General features: G+C 40.2%; 1 protein-coding gene across 8 annotated transcripts in view; it reads right to left on the reverse strand.

The window, feature by feature from the left end:
- LOC144491573 (filamin-B-like) overlaps positions 1-17,618 on the reverse strand; it is a 167,804-nt gene that overhangs the window by 6,748 nt on the left and 143,438 nt on the right. For all 8 annotated transcript variants that reach the window (XM_078209565.1, XM_078209568.1, XM_078209562.1 and 5 more), the window contains 8 exons: positions 17,236-17,388; positions 15,586-15,708; positions 12,692-12,958; positions 11,618-11,755; positions 10,473-10,588; positions 6,121-6,253; positions 5,806-5,982; positions 365-583 (listed from right to left, as the gene is read on the reverse strand). In XM_078209565.1, the coding sequence (XP_078065691.1) occupies positions 365-583; positions 5,806-5,982; positions 6,121-6,253; positions 10,473-10,588; positions 11,618-11,755; positions 12,692-12,958; positions 15,586-15,708; positions 17,236-17,388 (1,326 nt within the window). The remainder of the gene's footprint in view (positions 1-364; positions 584-5,805; positions 5,983-6,120; positions 6,254-10,472; positions 10,589-11,617; positions 11,756-12,691; positions 12,959-15,585; positions 15,709-17,235; positions 17,389-17,618) is intronic.

The following is a 17,618-nucleotide window of genomic DNA, read 5'->3' on the forward strand; positions in this document are numbered from 1 at the left end:
ATTACATTACAAAAGTGATTCAAAATTAGCTGATTGTCTGTAATAGTCCATGATGCTGTACAAATGAAAGTATTTGAATAACTAATTGGAAGAGTACAACATCCACCTTTTAAATTCTAAAAATGCCATTTCAAAGTTTTAATTCGTCTCCTAAACCATAAAACAGCAAGCATTAATGTTGTAAGCAATAATGTTCATAATGCAACAAGCTATATCAGCAGGATATTATATTTATATAATTAGACCCATTTTTAACAGACGTGGAACGAGATATTTTTGAGTTTTGTTTGTAGGCTGTCTGATGTAGATGCATCTCCAGCTGGTATACCAAGTACCCATTATATAGAAATCCAAATTATATTACCTGTTACATTTGCCTTGAAAGGACTTCCCTGGATGTGATATGGTCCTCCATATTTAATTCCAATTTGGTAGTCTCCTGGTGCCATAGGAGTGTACAAGACCTTGTATCCTTCAGGGCAGTCACGACAGTCCATTTTTACTTTAGATGGCCCATCAATTGCAACACTAAGTGAGCCTGGACTGGCATTAGCTGTTTTAACAATAAATTCAGATTGGACACCTGCAATCACAAAAATTATAAATTCTCTTTATGTATTACATCATATTCAGCTCTGGCTCAGTTGGTAGCACTCTTGCTGCTGTGTCAGAAGGCTCTGGGTTTTAAGTCCCATTCCTGGAAGTGTTGCACTGGCAGAGGTTGTCTTTCATGCGAGATGTTAAACTTAAGTTAAAAGTTAAAGTTTATTTATTAGTCACAAGTAAGGCTTACATTAACACTGCAATGAAGTTATTGTGAAATTCCCCTAGTCGCCACACTCGACACCTTTTCAGGTCAATGCACCTAACCAGCAAGTCTTTCAGACTGTGGGAGGAAACTGGAGTACCTGGAGAAAACCCACGCAGACACGGGGAGAATGTGCAAACTCCAGAGTGACTCAAGCCATGAATCGAACCTGGGTCCCTGGCACTGAGGTAGTAGTGCTAACCAAGCAGTGCTAAACTGAGGCACCATCTGCCTGCTCTTGTGGATGTAAAGATAGCACTAAGGAGCAGGGGAGTTATCCCCAGTGTCCTGACCAATATTTAGTTCTCAATCAATATCAAAACAAATCTGGTCATCACATTGCTGTTTTGCAATAGATTGCTGAACACAATATTGGTTGCCATGTTCCATGCTTTACAATGGTGACAATGCTTACTTCATTAGCTGTACATGTCCAGTGATGTGCAAAAAGCACTACACTTTAAAATGTGGAAGCCAATAATCAACTCTCCGCAAGTACCACCGTCACCAAATGCAACACCCAAATGCAGTACAAGATAGTAAAGATGTCCAATCACGAATATCTTTTTACCGCATTACAGCTGCATTGAGAGAATCCCTTGTGGGGAAAAAAAAATCACTGGCATGAATCTTTTGCTCAGGATAATGTGTTACAGCTTCAAACCCTTGAGTCACCTTTAGCCCTTGTCAGCCTTAAGTGCATACTGGCGTGACAATCTGTTCAAACCAATTAGTGACGTAGTAACAGGAGACACTGATTGCAACAGGAAAAAACAGCCATCTGGGGTTTTCCCCAGAGGAGGAATACATGAGCACAAACTTCCCATCTGAAAACCTAAGCTAACCACTGAGTGATTCGAACCAGTCACCAGACAAGTAATTCACAATAGAAAAATCTTTATTCGGAACTAAAGGCCACTCAAAAGAAAGTGTTAAATCCAGAGTTATTTTGCCCAGAAAAGTTGGTCATAAACCTCAAATCTTCCAACAATCTCAACTCACTTGCCCATTAAAATGATAAATTCACAAGCAGGAAGCAGGTTAGTCCTTTTTACAAACAGCCAGTGTTGTTTGTTTTTCCATGCTGTTGTAGTCCTAGATTTATAATGAGTGATTCAACAATTAAGATCAGTTTTTAATAAGAAGCCATTCAAAAATGATGGTTATATATGTCAGTGCTGTCAGAAATGTAGCCTTTAAAATTTACAAAGTGGCATTGTGTTGCTGTGAAGCTCTATTGTTCACTGCCATATCCATACTGTAACTCTTGTAAACAACCCTACAATGCCTGCTGATTGAGCTGAACCACAAGTCATTAGATAGGAAGTTTAACTGTCAGTTTAGTCATAGGAGCTGCAGCCTGTTTAGAAGAGATAAGTCACAATGGGACAGAGGCAAAGAAAGATGCGTGCGTGCAATGTGCAAAATGCATTTGTTTTCATGGCAACTAAGGTTTTAGAAAATATATCAAGTTCAAAACACACGAACTAGCATTCAGATTTGCACAATCTCCAATTTACATGCACTTGGAGGAGAGAAGTTCATATTCTTAATCCTGAAATTAGGATTATAGCTAATAAACAGATGACTTTTTTGTATTTTTGACAATGGTTTCATGATCACCAGCAGGTTCTTAATTCCAGATATTAGAGATTTCAAATTCCACCATCTGCCAAGGCAGGATTCAAATCCAAATCCTCAGAATATTAACTAAATTTCTGGATTAATAGTCTAGTGATAATACCAATAGACCATAGCGTCCCTCTATTTAAAGGACAGGGAGACGGACATGTAGGTAGAGTGGGTGGGATTTCCCCAGATTTAGATGATATTTAACTCTATGCCAACAGATCATTGCACCACATTGCTTGTGCAAAATTTGGCCACATTGTTTCCCTGCATGATTCCAAAAAGTAGTGATTTTGAAGTTTTGCAAGTACACATCTTTATCCTGAACTCTATTTGACAGAAGTGGCTTAATTTGAATAAGGTACCCTTAGATCCTTGGAAGACAAGGAATCAAAATGGGGTAGAAGAGCAATAGATCTGGGAATACAAAATTCCTAAATCACAAAGTAGTAAGGCCATGGTACAAACCAAGTATGGCTATTTAGAGAAATCAGAAACCCTACAGTACAGAAAGAGGCCATTCGGCCCACCGAGTCTGCACTGACCACAAACCCCCATATCCCTACATATTTACCCACTAATCCCTCTACCCTACGCATCTCAGGACACTAAGGGCAATTTTTAGCATGGCTAATCAACCTAACCCGCACATCTTTGACTGTGGGAGGAAACTGGAGCACCCAGAGACGAGGAGAATGTGCAAACTCCACACAGAGAGTGACCCAAGCCGGGAATCGAACTCAGGTCCCTGGAGCTGTGAAGCAGCAGTGCTTACCACTCTGCTACCATGCCATTGGTTGGATCAGATCACAGTTCTGGAATGCATACTCAAAATAAATTTTAAAAATGGAAGTGTAGAAAGAGATTGACAATCATGTTGCATCAAGATGTAACTCAGGAAAGGTGGGACAAGTTGGGGCTCTGGCTTCAACAGAAGTCTTTAAAATTATGGAGACTCGATAGTTTCCCTTGCCTTCCGCTAGTGAAAAAGTCCAGAACAAAAGTATGTAAATATAAGACAGCCACCAAACAGATCAAAGAAAGAATTCTGAAGTTTGTTAATATGGAGAGAGCAAGAACATGGAACTCACTGCCCATGATTAAGCTGACAGCATTTGATGTACTTGAGGTTTGAGGCAGTTGAGAGTGTAGGAAAGTGAGATACAGGGTCAAGGCAGGAAGAGACTTTAGGATTGGGCAGCAGGGACTTGAATGGAGTACAAACACAGACCATTTAGGCTTACTTTGCAATGTATTTTCATTAAAATATTTTATATTTTAAGGCTTCAAAAACAAAATGTAACCAAATAATATTTAATGAAAACGCAAAGTGCCTTTAATGTTTGTGCATCTGTCATTCCATACACAAGGACCTTGAGAATTTGCAGGAAACAAAAGTGATAAACTTCATGTCTAATAAACCAAATGAAACCAAGAGATAGATAGATGGAAGGGTACATCTGGAAGATGAACATCCCAAAAGGCAGGTGTTCTACTTTCACCCATACATACAGGGGAATTCCTTAGAGCTCAGAATCATGTTTTGTGAATGGGCCAATCTGCAATTTACTGTCACCATAACAGGTTAGACTAGATTTACTTGGAAAGAGTTAAGTGATCTAGCTGAATTCTAACTTGCTCAGGACCACCAGGAACAGTAGAACCATAGAATTCTACAGTGCAGGAGGCAGCCATTTGGCCCATCAAGTCTGCACCAGCCACAATCCTACCCAGACCCTATCCCCATGTATTTACCCTAGCTAGTCCGCCTACACCAAGGGTCAAGTTAGCATGGCCAATCAACCTAACTTACACATCTTTGGAGCATGGGAGGAAACCCACAGACACGGGGAGTACATGCAGCCCGGGGAGTACATGCAGACTCCGCAGAGTTACCAGAGGCTGGAATTGAACTCAGGTCCCTGGTGCTGAGGCAGCAGTGCTAACCACTGTGCCACTCAGAATTTTAGTAATAGATCCAGTAAAGGAAGATGTAAATTTCAAACTCACTGGAGAGACTGGCAGAGTTTTAGATAGGCAGTACACAACTTGTTACTGCTCAGACTAGCACTTGGCGTGGAAAATATTCTCTTCACTAGCTGAAGCAGTTAGCAATACTGCAAAGAAAATGCGCAGAATGCTACAGTATGTACAAAGACTTTATACAAGCACTTTTTCTCTAAAACAATGACAGGGCACCCCCTGATGTGATTAATCATCAGGAAAGAAACAGTGTTCAGAACCTTTTCAGCTTTAGAAGAATGGAGCTACTTCTGTGAGAACTGAGCACATCATGATCAGAGGGAAGGACAATTAATGTTTACAATATTACTTGGATCAACATCTTGTAATTTTCCCCAGCGAGTCACATCCTTTTTGTAGGAGAATTCATACGGAAAACTCTCAATTTACAGGAACTGGGGTGACAGCAGGTTGGTTAAAGGATCTCCTTAAGGTTTGGATACAGCCTAGTTAAAGGGAATTAACAAAAGACTTGCACTTTTCAGGTTTAAAGGAGTCCTAAATAAAATTAAATGGACCAGAGAAAATAAAAATGGCTAGAACTGAATTGGCAGCGTCTGAACCAACATACATTGGCTGACTGGCGAGAGAGGAGAGTCATATGGATTCAGCAGGAAATCGAGTTGATAGATTTACAATTGCTCGAGTTTAATTCAAGACATTGCTTGATCGATGTGAAGGGAACTCAATTGCTCAATGTATTAATTAGCTTGTACATTAACACATGTAGACAAGACCACCACTGGCAATACATCCTGAACACCCATTTTCTTTGCATCAAAATGTTATCATGGAGCAAATTGGCAAAATATTATGGAACTGTGAAAGGCAGGGAACACTGGCGAGTTATCAGATACAAACATTCACAATAGCACTGCAGGTTAGCAGTTTAATTATTAGATTAATTTTTGAACTGAAGGGTTTGGGGCATATATTGAGAAATTAAGATTATGGTTTGGGTGGACATTTTCATTGCACACATGATACTTTTCCCCCAAAAAGCACCAAATATTTACTGAATTTTATTGAGGGAATTATCATTTTCCAGTTTTGCTAAAAGCAACTATTGTAGAAAACAGCAAGCGCTCAATATTTGTTTGAAACATGTATTGGAGCATTACAGTTTTGATGCAAGAAATTTCAACAATTCAGTCAAATCCTTAGGAATAGGGCTAGTAAATTGTGCTGCCAGAAAGGTTTGGGCATTCTCCTGTCGGATGGGAAAGAGAAATGGAGACAGTTTAGGCGCTGGAGCATCTTCTAATACAAGAAATACACAAGAAAGAGACAACATATAGGGAAACCTGCATGGCAAACAAGTAGAAAGGAATGTACCAGCAACTTACCTGTAGTTCCTTTTTCAAGGCCTAATCCATAAGCAGAAACAAGACTCGTGTCGCCTGTCTGTCCAGGTTCCCCAACTCGAACCTTGAATGGACTGCCAGTGATGTGACTGCCGTTAAATTTGACATCAATAGAATGGACACCATTCTCACGAGGAATGAAGCGAATGGCATACTTGCCTGTAACAATGACCATAAAGGCTACACTTTTAGTATACATTTAGCAATGTGCAAGCAACATTTCCACTCATTAGGTTATTTCTATAAATATAAAAAAGCATGCACACGCGCACATACCCACGGAAAAAAAATCCTTACCTGGCTCAATTTCAGATATATGGGTATCCTCCACTGCCCCTGACGGACTGTGAACTTTGGCGTCAATTAAACCCTTAGCACCATTCAGTCTCACAGCAAAGGATACTGGCTGATTTACTTTTAATCCTGACTCCTGAAGATTGAATAGCAAACACTTCATTGCACATTTAGATTCCACTGAAGCCACAAGAGCAGGACTACACGAGGTTAGGCCAGAAGGTATAATACTTGCTTCACTTTGGCTGTTTTATAACTATTTCACAGCAATGAATAACCAAGAACTAATTCAGCCATTCATGCACTGAGGGCATTCACCCATTGCCACAAAGCCCCACAAATGAATTGGGCAGAATTCCATCAGCTCAACTGAGGTGCTCTGTTTTCTATGAGTAAATCATTTAGTGGAGGATCAAGTGTCAAGATTTAAAGAAACATATGGCTGCCTATAGACAAAATAATCAAGCACTCATTACAGAGCAATAAAAGCATTACTGTGGACTTGGTTTTGAAATCAGTGGGAAAATAGAGTTGACCAGGGAGAACTGGTGGATATGGTTTATTTAAACTTTTTAGAAGGCTTTTGACAAGGTCTCAACAGATTACAATGCAAAGTTAAAGCGTATAGGATTGTGGGCAGTGGATAGAAAGCTGGTTAGTAGACAGGAAGCAAAGAGCTGGAATAAATGGGTCTTTGATTGGCAGGCAGTGACTAATGGGGTACCACAGGGATATGTTAGGACCTCAACTACACATTAATGATTTGGAGGAGGAAACCAAGTATTTTCTCCAAATTTGCAGATGATAAAGTTGGATGGAAGGGTGAGCTGTGAGGAGGATGCAGAGATACTTTGGCATGATTTGGATAGGCCGAGAGTGGGCAGATGCAGTATGTGGATAAACGTGAGGTTATCCACTTTGGTAGCAAAAATAGGAATGCAGATTACTTGAATGGGTGTAAATTGAGAGATGGCTATTCTGCAAGACCTTGGTTTTCTCGTACATCAGTTGCTGAAAGTAAGCGCCCAGGTGCAGCAGGAAGTAAAGGCGGCAAATAGTATATTGGCCTTCATAGCAAGAGGATTTGAGTATTGGAATAAGGATGTTTTACTGCAGTTGCATAGGGCGTTGGTGAGGCCACACCTGGAGTATTGTGTACAGTTTATGTCCTTATCTGAAGTATGACGTTGCTATAGAGTGCAGTGAATGTTTACCAGGCTGATCCAGAGATGACAGGTCTATCATACGAGGAGAGATTAAATTGGTTAGGACTGTATTCTTTGGAGTTTAGAAGAGTGAGAGGGGGATCTCAAACTTAGAAAATTCTAACTGGATTAGACAGCATAGATTTAGTAAAAATGATCCTGATGGTGGGGCAGTCCAGAACTAGGGGTCATTGTTTGGAGGATAAGGGGTACTTCTTTTGGGACGGAGGCAAGGAGAAATTTCTTCACCCGGAGGATGGTGAATCTATGCAATTCACCATCACAGAAAAATAGTTGAGACCAAAACAATGTCTGATTTCAAGGAGGAATTAGATACATATCTTGGGGATAAAGGGATCAATGGATCAAGGGATACGGAGGGAAAGGCAAGATCAGAGTATTGAATATGATCAGCCATGATCATAATGAATTGTGGAGCAGGCTCAAAAGGGCCGAATGGCCTGCTCCTATTTTCTACATGTTTCATCGATGGCTGATCGAGATTGAAATAAGATCCTACAGCTGCAAGTTAAAGATCTAAAGCAGTTGCATTTCTTGCTGGTGTATTACTGCAAAAATTAGAGAAAAAACATAAGCATGTTAAAAAGGAAAAGTGAAAAAGGTGACCAACTAAAATAACCTGAATCAAAACAAGTGTAAAAAAGTCTCCAGCTGTGCTTTTTAATAACCAAATAGAAAAACCCTTAGTCTGTCCTGATAAAGGTCATTTCCTCTAGGATCAAAGTTCAGCAATTCAACTTGGCTGATACAAATGAAGACCAGACTTGAAATAAAAATTGAGCTTGTTTCCAAGCTTGCTTAGACTGTGCGTTTAGTGAGGGTACCAATTTAGTTGACAAGACAAGCTGATTAAATCCCATTCAGCACAAGAGGTCTCATGCATGGATCAGAGAATCAGCAGTGAACCTGTCAGTTTTATGGGGGTGAAGGTGGAAGCGGCCCAAGTATATTGATGCACTTCAGGCATTCAAGTAGCCACCATTGGGCCTACCTCAGGAAAAAGGACCCAGGTGGCAAAGGTTTTGCCTGATGTGGGCAGCAGCTCTCCATTACATACAGTACCACCAGGAGCAGTGGCAGCTGCTGGTAATGCACCCACCAGAGGCCTAGGATCACCACAAAACCCCAAGCCAAAAGGTGTGTGAAGTAGAATTGGGGTGAGAGTCATAGAAGGGGGGGCGGACGGAAATGAAATGACCAAATACAAGAACAGGGAGTGACTCTGACCCCAAACCACCCTCTTTTATACCCCCCCCAACCCCTTCCAGTGCTGGGTTCCTTGAATAGGTATAAAGTGTTGAACATCCTGGGAGGATGAGGACCGATCAGGGGAAGTTTTGCCACTCTGAAACTAATTCAGGACCGTTCCAGTTATTAAGTGGTCCCGGCCGCCATGGTTCCTGTTGTGACAGCCTGGATTAAATTCTACCCACTTTGTGCCCTGGTCTTAAAAAATGACAGATTCCCTGCAGGTAGTATTGTGCTGCACAGAATCCACCAGTAATAAACCGCCATTTGAAAGAGTCCATGTAATGTCTGGGCATTTATAAGCTTAAAGAACAGCTACTGATTGCAAAATCTAGGCCTCTCTACTTGCAACAAAATCTCAATACCAACTGCATCAGAATTCATATCAAACCTAGTTTGAGGTTAAACCATAATGAATACAAAATTAAAGATTGAATGAATTTCAACATTACCTGTTACCATTAATTTCTGCTAAAGACCTGAAGAGGGAGTTCCACCTTGTTTTCATCAAATACCAAACCATTACAAATACAACTTCAGGAACAAGCAGTTTGAGCCATTCACCAAACACCACCATAATAGCTGTTCACTTTTAACCACCAATATCAACTAAAGATCAACATAAAAAAAGGTTGGACTCTTAAACCTCTTCAACCTTTAACTTGGACAACATGCATCTTGCAGGTATGCTGTCACAAACCTTTAAATGAGACACAAGAAAAACATCCTAAATTTTTCAAGTGGCAGATGGTGAACTCCTTACACATGCAAAGGCCACACTGATATTCATCCCCATTTTTCATTTTCTACATACATGCTGCAGAGCTTTGCAACCAGGATCCAAAAACCAGAGTTGGACCATGTAGCCCATGGAGAAAAAAGGTGCTACGGAGGAAGCATAAACTCAGACCATCTGTGTGACAAGTTGGAAACAGAGGTTCCACATGGTTTGCTGCCCTTGAGGCAAAATTAAATAGAAGCAGACTATATACCACAATTGTGATTGCAAGTACAGCCAAGTTGCTGATCAAACGAATTAAGCTGATTAAATATGAAATTGCAAAATATTGTGGCACAATCAAGTTTAATCTTTTTTTTAAACTAAATGTCAATGGTACTTTATTTTCCTGATTTAAAAATCCAATTCCTGTCACTAATCTCTTGGAATGATTTAGTTAGCGGTTTAATTCTCAAAGCATTACTTCCTTTAAATCTGCCCTCTTGGAACATATTACAAATTTAAACTATTTTACATCTTCCAAACTAATTCTCAACCTGTGGCATGTGAAATTTCTTCAAGTGGTAAATTAAGATCAAACTGAATAATTTGACCAGAAAGAGCATCACATTAGCTTAAATTTGTGTTTTTGAAAACTGGTTGTTTAAATGGGAAATCCATTTGAATTTTTAAAAAGCTCTCATTTTCATCAATTTAAATTCTTTTTCCGCATGATCTAGGGAGCAGCAACTAGCCGCCATTACCACCATCTCTTTTTAGAGACTTTTCTTTTAAAGAGGGAGTGCACTTATTGTAGAAACCTCTGCAAACTTCACTTCATCCCAACACTGCAGCTAAAGTACAACTACAACCTAGAACTGGGATTCTATGCATTAGAGAAGAGTAGTTTATTCTGCTATGGAATTAAAGACCAAGATACATAGCACAACTGGATGAATGCAAGAAGCTGCTGTGAATGTGAAGGGTAACTGATTCTTAACATTCACTTGCTTCTGCATGCTTCTCCCTCCGACATTTCCACATTCAAGTATCACATCTTTCTAGGCAAGATATGGAACCATTTAAATGGAGACACTCAAGTGTGGCCTTTGAATGTGCAGCAGGAAACCCAGCCAGTAAGCCGATATTTTCTTATGTCTCACCTGAAGACTAGCAACAGTAAGTCTGCTTGCATCCTCTGATGAAGCCAAGATGGGAACAACAAAAGGACTGCCAGGGATGTACTCGTCATTGAACTTGATCGACACCTCATAATCACCTGCAACAAAAACATATTTAGATCAATGTTCAGTTATAAACATGCAGAATCTACTAAACAACCAAATTTGAGATTTATTGTTCGAGACTATTTAAAATTGTTGCTGCCTTCCAGGCCAGGAATGCATTGCGGATACATCAGTTTGAATAATCAACAAAAAAGATTTTCACATTAAATTACAGGGGGGTACTAGATATTTTACAGATTCAAATTTTGGATGGACTTTAGCTTTCAAGAGTTAATGGAGAAGAGATTTGTAGAGAATGAAATCTGGCTTTCTGAAAACCATTTTAGCAATACAAAGGTCCAGTGCTGGATCTTCGATTGCCAGAAATTCTCTTGGAAAACCTTGGCCTGAATTTCACACTCCTTGCTTGGTGGTGGTGGAGGATTTACCCAACATGGGGAAAGCCAGGAAAAGAACGGACTTAGATCCCAGGTGGGAAGAGAGTGCCTCTGGAAACCCCCTGTTTGCAGGTGTCCCCATACCACTTAAGGTTCAGTGGCTGCTGGACCTCCCTCCCCACTGACATCCCAATTGCCCCCTTAGGTGTTCACTATCCTCCCCACCCTGGGACCTCTTAAAACTTGCCTTGGCCTCCAGTCTCGGGACTTAGGCCAAGGCATCTTCTGGAGTCCAGTGCAGATCCTGCAGGGATTGGAGACCTAGCTCAATTGGCCAGCAGTTCTCAAAGGTGGGACTTCCTGCCTGCAGCCAATTGCTGCTCATTAGTTTCAATGTTCTTCAGAAGCATGGGCAAGACAAGAGACACTGATTCAAATCAGTGGGAATAGAATTTGAACATTGAGGGCCAGAGTTGAATGTGCTGTAGTCAAGTGTTGATAAAGAAACAGGATTCTTTACATTTATGGGATGAGGCCAGCAAGTTGTCCATCCCTAGTTGCTATCAAGGTGGTGAGCTGCCACCTTGAGCCACTGTAATGCTGTTCTCACCAAGACCGCTATCAAATTGAGAGAAACTGTCCTTTGTATTACCAGCAACACAGTCAGGATTTCTACACACTCACCAGGTTCTTGTGCAACGTATGACACACCACAGGATCCATCCTTCCGGTCTTCAAATGAAATCTCTGCCCTGCTGGGTCCTTCCACGGCAATGGAAAGGCCACCTGCACCAGCTTCCCGTGTCCAGATACTGAATTCAGCTAGAAGAACAAACATTCATTATAACCAATACTCAAATCCTCAGTCAGGTGCCAACATAACCAACCTCTGCTTTTGAAAACTTTAACAATATTGCAACTTGAGAAGATTGAAGTCATAACTGAAGGAGGTCTTCATTTAACTTGTGAAATAGTTTGCATCAAGTTTAGACAATTCCATTTCCCAATGCATCCTGAAGATTAGTTCAAAGCAAACGATTCACTTATTCATAACACCCATGGACCCTTGTACTTGGATGTTTTTAAAATGTACAAATAGACGCGTCTTAATAATAAAGGTCCAATTTTAACTCCAGGTGAGTAGCAAATTATAAACTATTGATTTTCTCCAGAAGTTGGATTGTTTTATTTCAAAGTCATCAATGTCATCCAAATCTTGGTCACCAACTTTCTGGAGGGAAGGCCTACACTTGTGGGGATTGGAGCACTCGTCCTGTCCCTGGCTTCACAGGTTGACCCCCTCAATCTCACCTCTTCCCAATCCCTTCACTGGAATATGCCACTAGGCCTTCCCAACTCAAGCCACCAGTTAAAAAAGCGTTGTCAAACAGCAATAAAGATTTGATGTGTATTTGGGAAAAAGGACTCCACACAGCCTTTGGACAGGTGTCTGGACAGTGCACTCAGGTTACAAATTTGGAAGCATGTGTACATAGCAGCTGCCTACTTGGTTTCTGGCAGGGGGGGGGTTGGTTAAAAAGCACCCAATGAGCTGGTAAACTGAATTTAATGTAATAACTAGAACTGTTAGTCAAGCATCAAAAGTCTTACAGTTCCCCATATTCAAAAGTATTCCACATTAGGTATCTGTAGTGTTGACATAATCCACACACACATTGCAAAGTTAACACAACCATAATCCTTCCCACAAATCAGGGAAACCCACAGTTGATGAAAAATACATTTTCAATAACTTACCTGGGACTCCCACTTCGCCTCGCTCAAGGCCAGGGCCGCCAGCTCGCACTTTAAGAGCTCCTCCTTCGCCAAGGGGCCCCACAGTAAATTGGAAAGGACTGCCTGGTACATGCCGGTTCCGATACATTACACTAACTGTATGCACACCCATCTCATCCGGCACAAATCGGACACAGTATGTGTGGTTGTCACTTTCAGTGATCTCAGCATCAGCCAGCTTTCCAGAGGGACTGGTCACTTGAGCAGACATGTCACGGACATCAATTTCTATAGGGGGACAGTCAGTGTCAAATTATATTCTATACTAGAGGCAAAATAACTGAAAGCCAATAAAATCAAGTTTAGCCAAGTAGCTATATTTGTCTTGCACTGGAAAGATTGGTTGTGTAGGATTTCATGTTTACTAGTATTTAATTGTACATTATACAGCTTAGTGTTTTTGATACCAGGACAGACCCATCAGTTACAAGGTTGGAAAGCATTTTTTTGCTATTCTTTCTGACAGGTCAGAAGGCAGAGCTCAAGTTTCCAACTGTAAGTGCTTAACCAGGGTTTCAGATGGCAACTGAAAAGAACAGTTATGTTTATAACTAAACCATGAGCTATCGGCCAATGTAAAACAAACTTTGATCAAAGCCTTGTGGGTTGCTTGCTTACCACAATGATTTTATACAACAGACCAAATCATAGAATATGTTTAATTAAAAAAACAGGACTTCCTTTATCTTCAAATTATTTAACAGTAAATAGATGGCAAATTAGGTAAATAAGGGGAAGTCAAATTAGTACAGGAATTCTACATTTTGACCATACTGAAATGTGTTGGTTTCAGGACTTTGACGCACTCTTTTCAATTTTATTCCACCCCCCAACCAACCAATGATCCAACCCCCCCCCCACCCATACTTGGTTAGCAGGAAAAGGGTCATTGAGACCCAGTGCCACCTCATGACCCTGACTGGCACTTTTCCTTGAAGGCAAAATGCATTATCTGCAGTATTTACTTCAAACTTACTTTGAAAATCTGCCATCAGGGCTTTATTTTTCTTCAAGTCTAACATTTAAGTTTCTCTTGGGTACTCAACTCCTACCCCAACTACTGTAATATCACATGGTATAATGCAAAGCCAGAAGGTGGCAGAATATTTTAGTACAGTACAATGTAGACACCCATTCCATTTCCACTCTGTACTTTCATGCTTAAACTACAATGAGCAAATCTGCAACATAATACAATACATTTGACTACTTTGGTTGTCAGTAGGACAGTCCCAAGTAATTTGCAAGTAGGAGAGTCTTAAATTTAAAAACTGTGCAAGGGAAGGAAATTCTTACTCATGCAACTACCATCGACAAAAGCATGCTGGCTAATTTAAAATAAGCACATTCTGCCGACCTCAGAGTCCACATGCCCAGTGCTGAAACGCACCATCCGGCCTTAATGGCCATGCACTGAACAATCTGTATTCCTCCTGGCCCAAGAGGCCAAACAGGGACGTGATAGGTCGACTTTGAACACTAGCAGGGTCCTTGGATTTTTCAAACCGATTCTGGCGGATCTCCATTCGTTCTGCGCACAAGAAAGTGCAACTTGTCTGAAAATCTGAATGTGCGCAACAGAGGCGTTCCCGAGCCACCGTTAGTTGGAACCAAGTCACTGAGTGGAATAGGAAAGAAAAGGAAAAAGAGAGACAGGAAACAGTTGTATTCTAGAAGAAAAATTGAGGTAGACATCTGCATTTCAGTTTTCTACATCTTCATGCATTTAAACAAATTTACTGATCTGCACCTTATTACACGTTTTTTAAAAAATCAATATTACACCCCCTTTATCCCACCCAAGACCTCACATGATTGGAATTTAGATTTGACTTTAGCCCAGAATAGTCCATGGTGCTGTGGGAGCTGAATTTACGCGGCCCACGTGGAATGCTATGAACGAGGGGGTGGTGAAGTGGTGCATCACTTTGCACGCGAATCTCACAAACAAAGGCAATGCCACATGAATGCAATAAAGATCAACAATCACATTGTTCATTGTGAATAAATTGCCAAATAGCTGACAAAAACTAGTGGGGTCAGCAGCAACTTGATGCTTTCATGATGGACATTTGCTCTCACCACTCTTCTGCCATTCCCCTCAAATTTGGCAGTGTTTTAGTGACTGGAAAGACCCCAAATTTTTAAAAATCAAAATAGTCTAACATCACTAAATGTGATTTATGGTATCACAGCACACAAGCTATAAACAGTTTTCAAATTTGACTAATTTTAGTGATAGGTGACAACTAATCTCCCCATCTATTTTTAATACAATGGGTGAAATCGTTAAATTACGTAAACATCTGTAATCATGCCAAGTTTTTTTTAAAAACTGAAATGACAAATTGTTTTCCCAAGATCAGTGGAAAGGAAAAATAGCCTGGACAGTATTCAGAATCGCAGAAAAAGAATGCTACAACAGCACATTCCTCAAAACTGTAAACACAAACTAATTCCTCACATCATTTGTGCTCTTTAGAGAGATTTCAATGAGCTGTATTCAGAAATAAATACAACTTCTGTTTAATTCATTTAACCTATTAACCATAGGCTGGATTGAGTTATTAGAACTAGCGTTGGAGGATTAGAATACCAATGCACTGCACTTTTTAAAGTTGCTCTTTGTGAAAAGATTCAACTGCACAAATTGGGCGAGATGATTTGCCATCAGCCATCACTGCATTTACAATTCAGCCAACATTTAAAATGAAGCAATGACCAACAGCCAACTCCCTGTTAAACATTCTTCACTTCTGACATTTTTCAAATGCCGAGCTGACTCAATTACACAATCCAAATACTTTCAGAGAACAGATTCCAACAAATATTTGGAATTCCTTTTTCAATCTTACCGGGAATCTTTAGGTTCAGATCACAGATGCTTCCAACGGTGGCTTCAGATGCAGCCCGTCTTCTGCGAGTGATGCTCTCCCTCATTCGTCCTTCACCAGTTACTTTCACAGTGAATGGACTCCCTGAAAACATTTACACAGTTAAAGGATACAAGACCTTCCTATACAATAGGTTCCAATTGTTCATACACAGAACTTCTGTTTGCTGAACTCTTGTAAATTAGCAATATGATTTTTTTAATAAAACATTTTGCACAATGTTCATTTGGGCCACATGTCAGAACCTTTGAATAGAATACCTAGAGCAAAGGAGGCCATTTGGCCCATTGAATCTGCACCAACTCTGCAAAAGAGCATCTCAGCCAGCTACCCACCACCATCCCTGTAACCCAAAACATTTACCATGGTCAATCCCCTAATCTACGCATCTTGGGACACTAAGCAGCAGTTTAACATGGCCAATCCACCTAACCTGCACATCTTTGGACGGTGGGAGGAAACCCACGCAAACATGGGGAGAATGGTGACTGTGCAAACTCCACAGACAAAGACTGGGATCGAACCCGGGTCCTTGGTGCTGTGAGGCCACCCATAAATAATGCTTTAAATAATCTCAGTAATCTACTAAAGGATAAATTGGCTTAATCAAACAGGTACCAAATTGGTTTAGGTCTTCAAATACAAGTGCTCTAAGTATTGTGATTCACGTATACTTTGGTTCAATTGCTGAAAATATTTCAACCTTAAGAGTTAGTTATATAAACAGGATTCCTCAGGTATTTCATCAAAGAACTAAATTCAGATCATAGCCACATGGGATCCTTGCCCAATACACTACATTGAGGCACCAGCACAATGGCAAACAAGGCCAATTTCTGCACCAATTCTCAGAGCACAAGAATGTAGGTGCTACAGCAAATGAGTGCCAGAGATAACATTTGCAAGTAGAATATTTTACAAATGATTCTAATAAAAAATTGGTGGCTTTCCCTCTTTAATAAAAATTTAAAATAAGAGGTAATAATGCAAAAGCAATTAGCTACACATGGTCTCAAAAGTTCAACAAGCTGCTTACCATTACAGCAGTCTTACTTGACATTAAACAACGGTCAGGGATATTAAGTGGCAAGTAAATCACTAGAGCCAGCAGAATGTGCCGCAAATTTTATTTAGTCATGTACTGTATCAATTCAGAACAAAATGTAGTGGTATTGGAACACCATGTTGGATCAAAATTACAATAGAATAAAAGATATGCTTGGTGGTGAAAAATAGTGCGAATAAGAATTCAAGTAGAAAATCCAAGAGGATTAATTGTTGACTACTCAATTCATGCACTATGTAGACGATTTAATGCAGTCAAGGTCTATCACTATTACTCCAAACTAAACACAGTTGAGTCAGGTTCATCAAGAGACCAAATTCAATTATTTCACTAGATACCTAGGAACCCGATTTGAACACAAGAGCTGACTTTACTAGGGATTTTCAGCCCAGTTTATTATATTAGCATGGATTCCTTTCTGGTGCAAAACATGCAGCACCGTCATGTTGCAATAAAGGAACGGTTTTCAGGAGTAAGGCTATACATCCATTATGCCTGGAAGTGATCGAAGATAAAAATGAAAACACACTTCTCACTTTTCATACCTGGTACATGTTCATCAGCAAATTTGATGTAAATAATGTAAGTGCCTGGCTCAGTTGGACAGTAGAAAACCTTGCAGGCACCGTCCACGGTCTCTTCTGTATTAATGTCCACCTTACTTGGGCCTTCAATAGATAGTGCAAGACCACCATAACCTGAAACATTTAAGGGCAATTATAATTCAGAGACTATTTTGTTTAAAAAATATTCAAGGTGTACATTTTACTAACATGTTGCAGCCAATGGAATAATGTAACATAGGATTGTTCTGGTGAGGGGACGTAGATATTCCATTAAGCCTACAAGTGTCTGGATAAAATCATAGAATCTCTACAGGTCAGGAAGAGGCTGGTTGGCCTATGAGTCTGCACCGACACAGCATCTG

Source organism: Mustelus asterias, chromosome 3 (assembly GCF_964213995.1).
Source record: "Mustelus asterias chromosome 3, sMusAst1.hap1.1, whole genome shotgun sequence".
Lineage (NCBI taxonomy): Eukaryota > Metazoa > Chordata > Chondrichthyes > Carcharhiniformes > Triakidae > Mustelus > Mustelus asterias.